This window comes from Vulpes vulpes, chromosome 9 (assembly GCF_048418805.1).
Source record: "Vulpes vulpes isolate BD-2025 chromosome 9, VulVul3, whole genome shotgun sequence".
NCBI classification, from domain to species: Eukaryota; Metazoa; Chordata; class Mammalia; order Carnivora; family Canidae; genus Vulpes; species Vulpes vulpes.
In genome coordinates this window covers 103729284-103743014 of record NC_132788.1, presented here as the reverse complement: position 1 = coordinate 103743014, position 13731 = coordinate 103729284, and the positions used below count along the sequence as shown (strand labels likewise).

The following is a 13731-nucleotide window of genomic DNA, read 5'->3' as shown; positions in this document are numbered from 1 at the left end:
CTCGCGCCGCGGTCACGTGGCCGGAGCGGGCGCCCCCACCCCCTGGAAGCACGTGACCGGATCCCGTCCCACCCCCTGCGCCACGGCAGGCCCCCGCGGCCGCAGCGCGCATGCGTGCCTCAGCTGGCTCCTGGCGGGCGGCGGGCGGCGGGCGGCGGGCGGCGGGCGGCGGGCGGCCTTGAGGTCCTAACGCCGACCGGCCGCGGTGTGCTGGGGGATGGGCTGGCTGTGAGAGGGCCACCGTGGGTCCTGCTCGGGCCTGGCTCCCTGTCATGCCCGCGTCCCGTGCCGAGTTCCTGAGCTCCACGTTCCGTGCTTGACCCCTTGCCCTCCGCAGAGTCCGGCGATGACCGTGCGTCCCGTCTCATGGCTGCCTCCCCATCCTCCCAGAAACCCCGCGGTTACTCTCAGCTCTTTGCGCTTCTGCTCCTCTCATCTGAACTGCCAGCGAATCCCACTTCCTTTCCTAAGTATGTCCCAAATAGGATCACTTATTCGCACTCGTATGGCCCTCAGCCCAGAGTCCCCCCAGATTCCTGGCCTGCACCGCTGCAGCAACCTCCTCCCTGGCCTGAGGCTCCCACTCCTGACCCCCTCCCGTTACACCCTCCAGGCAGCAGCCAGAAGCATTTTCCAAGAGTAATTCATATCAGTCCTCTGCCCCAGCCTGCCGATGTCTTCCCGATGTCTTCCCGTTACTCTGGGATGACAAGCAAAGTCCCACCTCAGCCTAGCAGGGCCCTCTGTTCTGGCCCCCATCTGGTCTAGCTTATAGCTCAACGGCCTCAGGGCCTTTGCACTCTTGCTTTGAAGGATGCTGGTTAAGAGCCCAGGCTCTAGTGGACGCCTGAGTGGCTTAGCAGTTCAGAGTCTGCCTTTGACTCAGGGCGTGATCCTGGAGGCCCCGGGATCGAGTCTCGCATTGGGCTCTCTGCCTGGCGCCTGCTTCTCCTCCCTCTTCCTATGTCTCTGCCTCTGTCACTCATGAATAAATAAATAAAATCTTAAAAAAAAAAAAAAAGAACCCAGGCTCTGAGGTCCAGTTTGGACTAAATCTAGGCCCTGCCAACTGCCACTTCTACATCTTCCAAAGAGTCCCTTAAACTCCATGTGCCTGTTTACTCATTTGCAAAATGGGGATACTTAGTCATAGTTACCTGCCTCATGGAGGTGTTGAATTAAATGAGAAAACACCAGAGCCTAAAATGCAAAAGCACTGCACAAGGCTGGCAAACAGTACTGACAATTAAAGTAGTGCTGTTGGGATTATGGAATCCTTCCTCGGGAAAGCGGTCCCCTCACGTAAATCAGAAGTCTTGATCTAAGATGCCTGGGTGGCTCAGTGGTTGTTTGCCTTTGGCTCAGGGCATGATCCTGGGGTCCTGGGATTGAGTCCTGCATCAGGCTCCCTCTGGGGGAACCTGTGGGGAGCCTGCTTCTCCCTCTGCCTATGTCTCTGCCTCTGTGTCTCTTATTAATAAATAAGATAAATAAAATCTTAAAAAGAAAAAAAAAGTCTTGATCCTTTTGTGGATCATGAACGTGATGACTGAGTATTCATGCTGTTGTGTGAGATGCGTCTCTTCCAAACCTTGCTATGTCCTCTGCACATTACCTGTCTGATGGGGGGGTTGGGGATCCAAGTCTTGCTATGCTTCTCTTATATGAACTATACCTTGTAACTGCTTCTGAAACGTTCCTGAATTTGGCATCTGTGAGTTCTGTGAAGGCGATGCTTATCTTGCTCCCCGCTGGGACCCCAGCAATCAACAGATTTTTGTTGAACACGTCAATGAGCAACTTCTTCTGTCCAGCACTGTGCCTATAACCTGGGCTGAGAGGAGCAAAGCTATGGGAGCAGATGGGGTAGGTCTGCCTGCAGGGTCTCCTATCAGTCTCCATTATCAGCCTACTAGACTGTCGACATGCCAGAAATTTCACCACTTGTTGGAAAGCCAAAGGGAAGAGATCCTGCTCAGACCACCTGCAGGGAAAGACTGTCCTAGACTACGCTGGCCAGGCCTGGGGGATCTGAGAGATGACTGCTGGGAGGGATCTGTGTGAGAGCTTGTGGAAGCCTGGAGGATTGAGGGGGGAGCCAGGAGATCGGGGTTCCAGCTATGGCAGGCACAGGCCACACCCTCCCATCTCCTGAGGAAGGGGCCATGCATCAGGGGAAAAAGAGAAACAGGCAAACCACACGACACAGAGCCAGGAGGCAGTGGGAGGATTTTACTAAACTGCATGACACACAACTTCCCCAGGCCCCCGTGAGTGTCGGCATCCACTTCAGCCATCCGGCCCCAGCAGTGCCCCTTGCTCCTGCACCCACTCGGGACTCTCGCCAGTAGGGAGCACTGGGCTGGCAGTGTCATGGGCGGGAGAGCAGGGCTCAGGATGAGACTCGGGGTTGGGGTTGGGGCTGGGCACTGGATCCTGCTCAGGTCCGGCCACAAGGTCAGGATTGGCGCTGTGACCAGGCTTAGGGTCAGAAGACTTAACAGACTCAGGGGTGGGGGTGGATTCAGAGCCGGAGACAGCCCTGGGGCTGGGATTAGGGAGGGAGCCCAGCACCGAGCCAGGGTCAGAGCCAAGGCCAGAGCTGGGGCCAGGGCTGAGGCCCAGGCCAGAGCCGAGAACGGACACGGCCTCCGGACCCAGGAGGGAGACCTGCCCTGGCCTCAACATCGAGGCAGGGCTGAGGTCTAGGCCTGCAGCGGCAGCCGCAGCAGCGGCGGCGGCGGCGGCTGCCGCTGCGCCCTCGTGCACCCGCTTGTGCTTGGTGAGGCTGGAGGCTTGGCCAAAGGCCTTGCCGCAGAGCTGGCAGCGGTAGGGGCGTTCCCCGGAATGCACGTGCAGGTGCTGCAGCAGCGCCGAGCTCTGCCCGAAGGCCTTGGAGCAGTGGGGGCAGGCGTACGGCCGCTCGCCCGTGTGGATGCGCAGGTGGTGCTGCAAGTTGGAGCTCTGGCCGAAGGCCTTGCCGCAGTGGGGACAGCGGTACGGGCGCTCGGCCGTGTGCGTGCGCTGGTGCTGCAGCAGCGCCGAGCTCTGGCCGAAGGCCTTGCCGCACTGCGGGCACGGGTAGGGCCGCTCGCCCGTGTGCGTGCGCAGGTGCTTCAGCAGCGCCGAGCCCTGCCCGAAGCCCTTGGCGCACACGGGGCACTTGTGGGGCCGCGGGCCGCCGTGCGTGCGCAGGTGCTGCGCCAGCAGCGAGCCGTGACCGAAGGCCTTGCCGCACACCGGGCAGTGGTGCGGCTTCTCGCCGCTGTGGCTGCTGCGGTGCTTGAGCAGCGTGGAGCGCCAGCCGAACGCTTTGCCGCAGGCGGCGCACTGGTAGGGCCGCGCGCCCGTGTGGATGCCGCGGTGCTGGGCCAGCGTGGCGCCGTGGCTGAACGACTTGCCGCAGTCGGGGCAGCGGTAGGGCTTCTCGCCGCTGTGGGTGCGGCGGTGCTGGCTCAGCCCCGAGCTGCGGCGGAAGGCTCGCCCGCAGTCGGGGCAGGAGAAGGGCCGGGGAGGGCTGGCAGGGGCCGGGAGCACCGCGGGGCTGGGGGTCAGGACCTCGGGAGTGGCAGTGAGGCCGGACGAGAGGGGGTCCAGGTCTGGGGATTCGGTGGGGCTGAGGGGCTCGTTGTTAGGGTCAAGAACCAGGGGGACAGGGCCGATGACGTCTGGATCGAGGTCGAAACTTGAAGACATGGGGTCGAGATCTTGGGGATCCGAGTCTCGAGTGGCTGAGATGGAGCTTGGAGCTTCCGCGTCCGGGTCAGCGTCAGGGTCCAGATCTTCAGAGACAGGCTCCAGATCTTCATAGCTGGGGTCCACGTCTTCAGAGACAGTGTTGAGGTCTTCTGGGTCAGGCTCTGGGTCTTCACAAACTGGGTCCAGCTCTTCAGGGTTGGGGTCCAGGTCCTCTGAGTCAGAGTCGAGCTCTTCATAAGTGGGCCTCGGGCCCTTGTGGCCTGGGTTCCTGACCAGGACCGAGCGCCGCATCCCTGGTGTGGAGGTGCTGGCTGCTTCTGGGGCAGGATCTGCAGGGTGAGGACAGAGGGTGGGTGGAGGCAGGTTCTGGAAGACAGGGGGCCTCTTTCAGGGTCTGGGCAGGGAAGTGAGAGGGGGCCGTGCCATGCCCCAGAACCCACTCCGGGATCCTTCTCTTGTCTCAGATTGCGGGGAGACTTGTGGTGCATTCCAGCCAGGACAGGGAGAAGAGGGACCCTGGTGGGACACGGAGGGAGGATGGGGGGAACCTTCCCTTCTCAGCACACCTGGATGGAAGTCAGGGGACCCAGCACTAGAGGTCTCCAGGACCCAGCTCCAGGGCTCTGCCCCTCTCTCCATCTTGGGCTCCTCCTCCTCTGGTGCGAAGCTTGGGTCCTGTGGAGGAGACAGAGTCCAGGGTTCCTACCCCCTTGACTGGTGATCCCTCAGGGGGAAGAGGGTGAGTGCCTCGGTCCTAAGTACATGACCTAAATTCCATTCCCATAGTTGGGGGTGACATATCTGGGAGTTCCTAGTACCAAGGGCAACCTCTGGCTTGTCTTGTGGAGAGGAAGCATCCTGACCTCTGAAGTTGGTATCTGGGGGATGAGTGGGGGGCAAACAACACCTGGTAATTCCCTTGCATCACTGGGGGAGGGCAGGTGCACCTCTAGCCTGTTTGCTGGTGAAGAGGCCACGTAAATGCCAGACCTCACATTTCAGGGCTAGGAGTAACTGTTAAAACACTTGTGTATCCAAATGTCAGTTCTTAAAGCTAGAGGGATTGAGGGAATATGGTGGGACACATTGTGGCACAGGGAGGCCCATAAACCCCATAGCCAGGGGAGTAGGGACAGGTGTTATACCTGTTTGCTCACCTGCATAGCAGATCCTGAATTCTAACTCCTGGGGGAGGGAGAGGGCAAAATAATACTTGGGGCCCCTCTTAGGTTACTGGGGGGGCTCCTGGGTCATCTCCTAGGAAAGGGAGATTCCTGATCCCAAGGCTGAGGTATGGGGACGGGTGTCAGCATACTTTAGTTCCCTCCTAGAGAAAAGATCCAGAATTCCAGCCTCATGCCTGGATGTTGGAAGCCGGGTGGACAAACAATAGCTGGGAGCCCTTCTGGGGAGCAAAAGGAGCTCAGGATTACCTGATGGGGAGGTGATGCCTCGAGCTATCCACCCCAAGGCTGGGGCTGGGGAGCAAACAGATCTGTCCGAGGGGGGAGGGACATCTCCAACCACAACCCCACAGCTGGAAGTGGCTAAGCAAATGGAGAGGGTGGAGTTCTTAGATCACCTCCTGGACCCAGACACCACATTTGGAGGGTGAGGGGGAACAATGCCTGGGTCCCTTCCTGGGTTCCTGGGGGCCAGGGACGCCTTTAGATTGTCTTCTGAGAAGTGGCTTTGCAAATTCCCACCTCTTAGCTGAAGAAGGGAGGAGAATGGAGTTCCTGGGGGTGGGGGGTAGGTGGACCCCTGGATCACCTCCTGGGAAAGGGCTTCCAGAACTCTGGGCCCCAAGGCTGGAGAGTGAGGGGAACAATACCCGGGCTCCAGGGGGCCAGAGGGAACCCCTGGATCCCCCTCCTGAGGAAGGGCCTCCTGAACTCCCGACCTCAGGCTGGAGGGTGGGGACAACAATACTTCGGGGGTCTCCCAGGGTTCCTGGGATGGAGGGGGTCTGGATCGCCTCCAGGGGAGGGGGCGTCCTGAGCTCCCGCCCCCCCAGCTGAGGGGTGCCCCCCACCCCCCGCAACACCTCCCGATTTCAGGCGCCCAGCGCGAGCTGGGCCCTCCCCCCGGGGACGCGGCGGCGTTAAGGGCGCGCTAGGCCCGCGGGCCGCGGGGGCCCCCTCGCCCTCCCCTCCCGCCCGCGACCCCGGTCTCCCGGGCCGGGCGGGCGGCGCGCGGGCGGGGGTGGCGTGGGGGGAGCGGCGGACAGAGGTCGCCCCGGGCCGCGCCCCGCGCCCGCCCCCGCCGCCGCCCCGGCCCCGGCCCCCGCCCGCCCGGCCCGCTCGCGGGGACACTCACCCGGCGCCCCTCGCCCCTGCCCGGCCCGCCGCGCCCCCGGGGCCCGCAGGAAGCCCCCCGCCCGCCAGCCCCGCCGGCGGCCCCCTCGGCCCAGCGGCCCCGCCAGGCGCTCCCGGGGAGCGAGAGGGGCCGGCCGAGGGCCGCAGCGGGAGCTGCTGGGACTTGTAGTTCGCCCGCGCCCGCCGCGGCCGTCGCCATCGCTGCCCCCGCCCCCCGGGCCGGCCTTTGTCCCGGCCCGGCCGCCCCGCTCGCCGCGCCTTTGTCTGCGCCCGGGCGCCCGGCCCGCCGCGCCTCGCCCTCCCGCTCGGGCCCCCGTCGCCCGCCGCCCCGGCCCGCTGCCCCTGCGGCCCTCCCCGCCTCGGCCTCTCGGCCTCAGTTGCTGTCACTTTTCCCGCCTCTGCCCCTGCCCCTGCCGCTGCCCCTGCCCCTGCGTCTCCGCCTCTGTCCCTGCCTCTGGCTCCAATCTTTGTTCGGGAAGCACCAGACCTTCTGCGTCGCTGGCCGTGCACATCAGCAAAGCCGCGGCTCCGAGAAGCCCTGCAGTTTGCAAAGTTGTTAATCTTTGCTCAGCCCTCGGCTCCCTGTAAGACGCCCCAAGGAAAAGGGTTGGGAGCAGTGTCCCTGAGTGTTCTCCTCCTCCTCCTCCTACCGGGCTGGTGGGTCACTCCCTGCTGTCACTGGTGGGCTGCCTGTGTCTGCTGCCCACCGGGGTGACGATCTCTGGAGAGGCCTAGGCCACACAGCTGGGCAGGACTCTGGGCAGACTTTACCTGGAGACCCAGATCCCCGCAAAGAGGGAGCGAACACCAGCCCCGGCAGCTGGCAGCTGGGCCCTGATGTTCTTCACTGAGCATAAACACTGGTCACAGAGTATAAACAATGATCACACAAGGCCGCTCTGTGACCACGTCTGAACCAAGCGAGAGACAAGGACACTCTGCAACCACAGAAACGAATACACGCCCTCGTCTCCCGGACTAACACAACCGCTACTGCTTCTTACCAATGACAGCTCCGCGTCCATCCTCCCACTTCTGAGATAAAAAATCATCCAAATACGGAAGTCTGGGTGGCTCAGCAGTTGAGCACCTGCCTTCGGCTCAGGTCGTGATCCTGAAGTCCCGGGATCAAGTCCCACATCAGGCGCCCTGCATGGAGCCTGCTTCTCCCTCTGCCTATGTCTCTGCCTCCCTCTCTGTCTCTGATGAATAAATAAATAAAAATATTTTTTAAACAATCATCCAAATACCCAGTCACCAGTCTGCTCCCTGCTTCCCAATAGCACCAACCTAGAATTGCTTCTTCTCTTTGCGACTCTCTTTAAAACTACCCAGCACATGCCTGAATCAATCCTATGTGGTGCCCACCTGTCCTCCAACAGCCTCTTATGGAGGCACCCACGCTTCCTGGCCTATGATCTTCCCTGCTGGACCAAGCTAAAAAAACTTTTTTTTTTTTACTTACAGGTATATTTCTTATGGTCTTTGGTGAATTCTGACACCACCTACCCTTGAATACAGCCTCAAGCAAATTAGGCCTCCAGGTCTCTTCCCTTTTCTTTCCTGAACCTTCTAGATCTGTACCGAACTCAAGGTCTGAAACTGGCTTTCCACCTTTCTGTGGAAAAGCCCACGGCAGATCTGAGAGATCTGAAACTGAAATTGGATTATGTCACTGGTTCCTCATCTTACCACCTCCTGGAAGATTCCATAATAAATAATACTTGTAATGACAGCTGTTTTTTTCTGTCTGCTATCTTTTTTTTTTTTTTAAGATTTATTTATTATTTTAGAAGGTGGGGAGGGCAGAGACAGAGAGACTCTCAAGTGGACTCCCCACTGAGCACAGAGCCCTACTCAGGGCTCAATGTGGGGTTCCATCTCATGACCCTGAGATCATGACCTGGGCTGAAATAAAGGGTCAGATGCTTCATCGACTGAGCCACCCAGGCACCCCTGTCTGCTAAGTAGCTCTATCAGTACTTTGCTTTCCCTCTGTGGATTCTTCTCCACTACTCCAATCTAACACAGCCCCCCAGTATCACTCAATCACTAAATTTACCACTCAGAGAATCCCATCTCCTGGCCACAACCATTAGGTTGGAGGATATGACATTGGAGGGTCTCATTCTTCCTCCGGGATTAGAAACTGTAGATAGGACCTCATCCTACCCGCAGTTCCCCCCGCCACAGATGTCAGGAAGAACAGTCTACAGATTGAAGCCAATCTATACCAGGATGTACAGGTGAGAGTTGAAGAGAAAGTTCTGTCTATATTGGCCGAGCTCCTGGATATAGCCATACCTGAAGCCAGAAGCCCTCATTCTTTCCAATACCATGAGCCAACAAATTTCCTGGGCATTGAGCTGATTTTAGTGGGTATCTGTTCTTTGAATCCATGAGAGTCTTGACTAATTTAGAATTAGTACCTGGAAAGGGAAGGATATTGAGGGAACTACCTAAAATGTGGAATTGGTGGAGCAAAGGTGAGGTAGAGGGACGGGGCCACCGCAGACAAGATATTCACTATAAACTGAATGGGACTCCCTAGATTTATTGCCGTGCATACAATCTGCCCTGAGAAGAGAAACAAGAAATTCCTGTTATGTGGAAGAAAAATAAGCTGATTGAAATCTTGCCTATTTGGGAGTGCCTGGGTGGCTCGGTTGGTTAAAGTTAAGCATCCACTCTTGGTTTCAGCTCAGGTCATGATCTCAGGGTCCTGAGATTGAACCCTACTTCAGGCTCCATGCTCTGCTTATCTCTCTCCCTCTGCTCCTCCCCCCCCCTCCTCTCTCCCTAGAATAAATAAAATCCTTAAAAAAAAATCTTGCTTATTTTATTTTGGGACTCTAGTCACGTGTCTCTTGAGAAAACTATTTGAGAAAAATATCAGGGTGTTGAAATATGTGGGTGCCTTCACAGAGCCTCCAGCAGGGTCTCCTTAGATGCCGCCAGCTGCCTCTATACACTTCTTGCAGCAGAGACTAGCATCCCCTTGATTTTGTGAGACTGCCAGAGTTGAATTCTCGGCCCCAAGGTAGAGGAGGAAATTAGTAATAACGTGGAAGATAAGACTGGGATTATCGGAGAACCAGGGGCCACTCGATGCCTCAGGCTATTTTGCAACACTGAGCACTCCCTGTCTATAAGCCTGCAATTACCCTCCTTTGGGAAGTGCCTATTAGCTATCTTTCCACCCTCCGCGTTGTAACCTGGGGCAATATAGATGCTAAGGGGAGAGGCAGACGCTGGTCTGTTGCTAGGAGACAGGGTCCGGCAAGGTTGGGCTCCAGGCTCAAACGTCGTGGTAGGGCTTGGGGAACCAAGTCACCCAGGGGTGGGCCTGTGAGCTGGGCCATCCAATCATAGCATTCTATCCGCCTGGGCACAGTGATTGGCTCGGGGCTGGGCATGTGACTCAAATGTCCTTTAAATTCCAACAAGAGGGGATGCCTTGGTGGCTCAGTGGTTGACCCTCTGCCTTCCGCTCAGATTATGATCCCGGGGTCCTGAGATCAAGTCCCACGCTGGGCTCCCCGCAGGGAGCCTCTTTCTCCCTCTGCCTCTCTCTGTGTGTCTCTCATGAATAAATAAAATCTTTAACAAAAAAAAATTCCAAAAGAGTCGTTGAGGGCAAGACCTCTCCTCTTTCTTTAAGGCTTTAATCTAGAGGGTTGCTAGCATCCTCTTTTGCTACCATTTAGAGGGATAATAGGATTGCGAGGTGACGGGGAGCTTCTGGATTTTCTTATTTCTAAATTGTAAAAAACAAATTCATCCAAATAAATTTGAAGGTCTAATTGGCTTTATTAAATGATTCATGAGGGATGCTCGGGTGGTTCAGTTGGTTAAGCAGCTGCCTTCAGCTCAGGTCATGATCCCAGGGTCCTGGGATCAATAAAGTCCCACTTTCAGCTTCCTGCTCAGCTGGCAGCCTGCTTCTCCCCCCTCTCTGCTCTCCCTCCACCACCACCCCTTGTTCTCTAATAAAATCTTTTAAAAAATTATTTATTTATTCATGTGAGACACAGAGAGAAGGGGGCAGAGACACAGGCAGAGGGAGAAGCAGGCTCCTTGCAGGGAGCCCGACGTGGGACTCGATCCCAGGACCCTGGGATGTTCAACCACTGAGCCACCAAGGCGTCCCTCTAGTAAAATCTTAAAAAGATTCATGAATTGGGCAGCATCGCTTCTAACACATAGAGGGACACTCCAAGGAGTTGTACAATGTGGAAGGTTTTTATAGGAAGGAGGTTAGGGAAAGAAAGTTGTAAGCCAAAGGATTGTTACAGTCACTTGCCCTTAGGGGAAGGCAGGGGGGATTTTATTAAATCGATTGCCTCACCTTTTGTCCCTGGTGAAGGTCCATGCTACAGATTATCTTTGTGCTTATCAAAAAATTCCCGATTGGTAATTAAGACTTAACATTTCTGGGGCAGCCCCAGTGACCCAGCAGCTTAGTGCCACCTTCAGCCTGGGGTGTGATCCTGGAGACTCGAGATCGAGTCCCACGTCGGGCTCTTGCATGGAGCCTGCTTCTCCCTCTGCCTGTGTCTCTGCCTCTCTCTTTCTGTCTCTCATGAATAAATAAAATCTTAAAAAAAAAAAAAAAAAAGACATTTCTGGGGGCGGTTGAAACTGCGATAAGGTTAGGTATTAACCCCTGGTTTGGTGACTTAGCCTGGCCCAGGTTACACCATTTTGGGCTTGTGGTTTCCTTTCCAACAAAGTCAATAAAATTCCTTTCTACTTGAGCTAGACCAAACTGGGTTTCTGTCACTTGCAACAAAAATGACTAAGATGTTAAAAAAAATATGGGTACTGCAGCCATCTTCACGCTGCAGCCAAATGCTAGGCCCTGTTCTAAGAATGGTATGTGCATATTATATTTAAATCTTGTACCTATTTTATGAAGAACTATGGCCAACCCACTTGACACACGAGGAAAGTGAGGAGTACAACATGACATCATTGCTGAGGGACAGAAAGACAGCGAAGTGGCAGGTCTGAATTCTGCTGCTCCGTGATGCACTATTTTTCTTTTCTTTTTTTTTTTAATTTTTTTAAAAATTTATTTATGATAGTCACAGAGAGAGAGAGAGAGAGAGAGGCAGAGACATAGACAGAGGGAGAAGCAGGCTCCATGCACCAGGAGCCCGATGTGGGATTCGATCCCGGGTCTCCAGGATCGCGCCCTGGGCCAAAGGCAGGCACCAAACCGCTGCACCACCCAGGGATCCCCTCTTTTTTTTTAAATAATAATAAATTTATTTTTTATTGGTGTTCAATTTGCCAACATACAGAATAACACCCAGTGCTCATCCCGTTAAGTGCCCCCCTCAGTGCTGCACTATTTTTCTTTAAAAATTAATCCGTTCTCCCATGTTCAATTCTACCTACTTTATCTTATTTTATAAACCTTTTGGGGTTTGTAGTTGATAAGAAATGCTTTTTTGGCATGGGGAAGGGTGAATGGAATATACAGAGGGAGAAACATAAATCCATAAAACACGTACCCCAAATCATGATGAAGCATCTTTCTACACTGAAAATATTTCTAGTAAAGCTCCCGTTCTTTCCTAGCTACCCATCCCGGGGTTAGTCAGTTCCATTGTTAGAAAATGCTTCAATTTCTATGGAAATCTGCCTCCTTGTAACTCTTACCCATTATCTTTCATCTGGTGTCTAGGTTGCCAAGAACCAGGCAGGAGCACAAACAATCGTGCAACCAGAGCTACATGGAAATGAACACCGATGTAAGCTTTCTGAGCTTCCTGGCAGGCAAGGCATGAAGGAAAAACCCTTTTTTAAAAAAAGATTTTATTTATTCATGAGAGACAGAGAGAGAGAGGCAGAGACACAGACAGAGGGAGAGGCAGGCTCCTTGAGGGGAGCCCAATGTAGGACTCGATCCTGGGTCCCCAGGATCACACCCTGGACCAAAGGTGGCACTAAACCGCTCAGCCACTCGGGCTGCCCAGAAAAACCTTTTTGTTAGTAGTCATCTGGTCAACAGACCAGCTTCATCAGGAGAGCCTGATTTTGTCCTGGGGATAATTGCAGGATGGGTTTATTGCCGTAGTTCTCAACCAGGGCCACTGTTTTCTCTGCACCACCACCCCCATCACCCTTACCCAGGGGACAGTTGGCAATGCCTGGAGATATTTTTGGTTGTCACCGTTGGCTGAGCTAAAAGGAGAATGCTACTGGCCTGTAGTGGGTAGAGGTCAGGGATGATGCTAAACATCCTACAACACACATAAGGGCCTCTGACAATAAAGATTGATCCCATCGAAAATGTCAATAGTACGGGGTTGAGAAATCCTGGTTTATCATGAGGCAGTTCAGAAGTGTGTCATGTACATCTTTAGCGGAAGCAAACACGAGGGTCCTCTGTGGCTAGAAGATACTTGCATAGATACTATGAGTGCACCCAAAGGGCCATCTTACTGTGGGACCCAAAGCTGGACTCCTGTTCTGTGGAGATGACAACCCGGCTCTACAGAATTGCTGCCCATGGGGAAAGTACTCCTGGCCAGGCTTGAGTTTGGCTCTTAGTGGCTCATTGGATTGGAGGTCTTGGTCTTTGAAAGTCTGTCTACAGGGTCAGGGAGCCATGTTCATTCCCCGAAACCAGATTCTCTACAGCCTACAGAAGCGGACCCTGGGCATGGCCACCAAGGCTCATTTTATCCCAGACAGACCCAATCTCACCACACCCCAGACCTTCAACGGGAGGGGGGGGGGGGCTGTCCAAGGTACCGTGGTAGGATTGTCAAACCTTGTCCCTGATGGGCTTCAGGGCTCCACCCCCTCTTCCTCCTTTCCAACCTTTTCTTTCTTTCTTTCTTTCTTTCTTTCTTTCTTTCTTTCTTTCTTTCTTTCTTTCTTTCTTTCAGATTTTATTTATTTATTCATGAGAGAGAGGGGGTGGGTGGGTAGAGACAAGCAGAGGGGGAAGCAGGCTCCATGCAAGGAGCCCAAGGTGGGACTCGATCCTGGGACCTCAGGACCACGCCCTGGACCAAAGGCAGGTGCTAAACTGCTGAGCCACCCAGGGATTTCCCCCCCTTTTTAAGATTCTATTTACCCACTCATGAAAGACAGAGAGAGAGAGAGGCAGAGACACAGGCAGAGAGAGAAGCAGGCTCCATGAAGGGATCCCAATGTGGGACTCGATCCCAGAACCCTGGGACCACGCCCTGGGTGGAAGGCAGACGCCCAACCGCTGAGCCACCCAGGCAGGCGTCCCTTTTCCAACCTTTTCATTTCATCCCTGGCTGGACATCTACTCCCTTGAACTTGATCATATCTGATGGCTTTTATTGATTCGTCCCTGGACCCAGCTCTGACCTGGAGACCGGTTACCCACCCAGCAAGTAAACCGCTGACCTTCCGATCTTCACCCACAATGGTGGAGAGATTTCTGGGTCATTCTCAGCTTCTCCACCCCTTCAGTCTCCCTCCTCTGAGCCCTCCCCCGACTCTCTCAACGATAGAAAGCTCCTTCCCATACCGTCATCTTCCTCTTTCCTCCGTACCTTCATGTTCAGAAGGGAAGTGCTCTTCCTCCTTGACCCCCAGCCACACACACCAAGTGTGTACATTTCTCATTTATAACATTCATTTCCACCTTACAGATGAGGCTCAGGGGGGTTAAGTGACTTGCCCGAGACTACTGTCCAGGACAGAGGAGTCAAGATTTGGACTC

At 55.1% G+C, this 13731-nt stretch overlaps 1 protein-coding gene and 1 non-coding gene across 14 annotated transcripts in view; one reads left to right on the top strand and one right to left on the bottom strand.

Annotated features, from left to right (window-relative positions):
- The first annotated feature begins 1521 nt into the window (after positions 1–1521).
- On the top strand, positions 1522–1625 carry LOC112909760 (small nucleolar RNA U13). The gene has a single exon (XR_003233153.2). It is a non-coding gene; the product is annotated as a small nucleolar RNA U13 (small nucleolar RNA).
- Positions 1626–2212: 587 nt separating this feature from the next.
- Positions 2213–13731, bottom strand: part of ZNF358 (zinc finger protein 358) — a 16541-nt gene continuing 5022 nt past the window's right edge. For 5 of the 13 annotated variants that reach the window (XM_072721498.1, XM_072721499.1, XM_072721507.1 and 2 more), the window contains 3 exons: positions 7022–7219; positions 4266–4374; positions 2213–4028 (listed from right to left, as the gene is read on the bottom strand). In XM_072721498.1, the coding sequence (XP_072577599.1) occupies positions 2290–4028; positions 4266–4374; positions 7022–7219 (2046 nt within the window). In that variant the 3' untranslated portion in view covers positions 2213–2289. The other 8 variants (XM_072721500.1, XM_072721505.1, XM_072721508.1 and 5 more) reach the window with 6 other exon arrangements.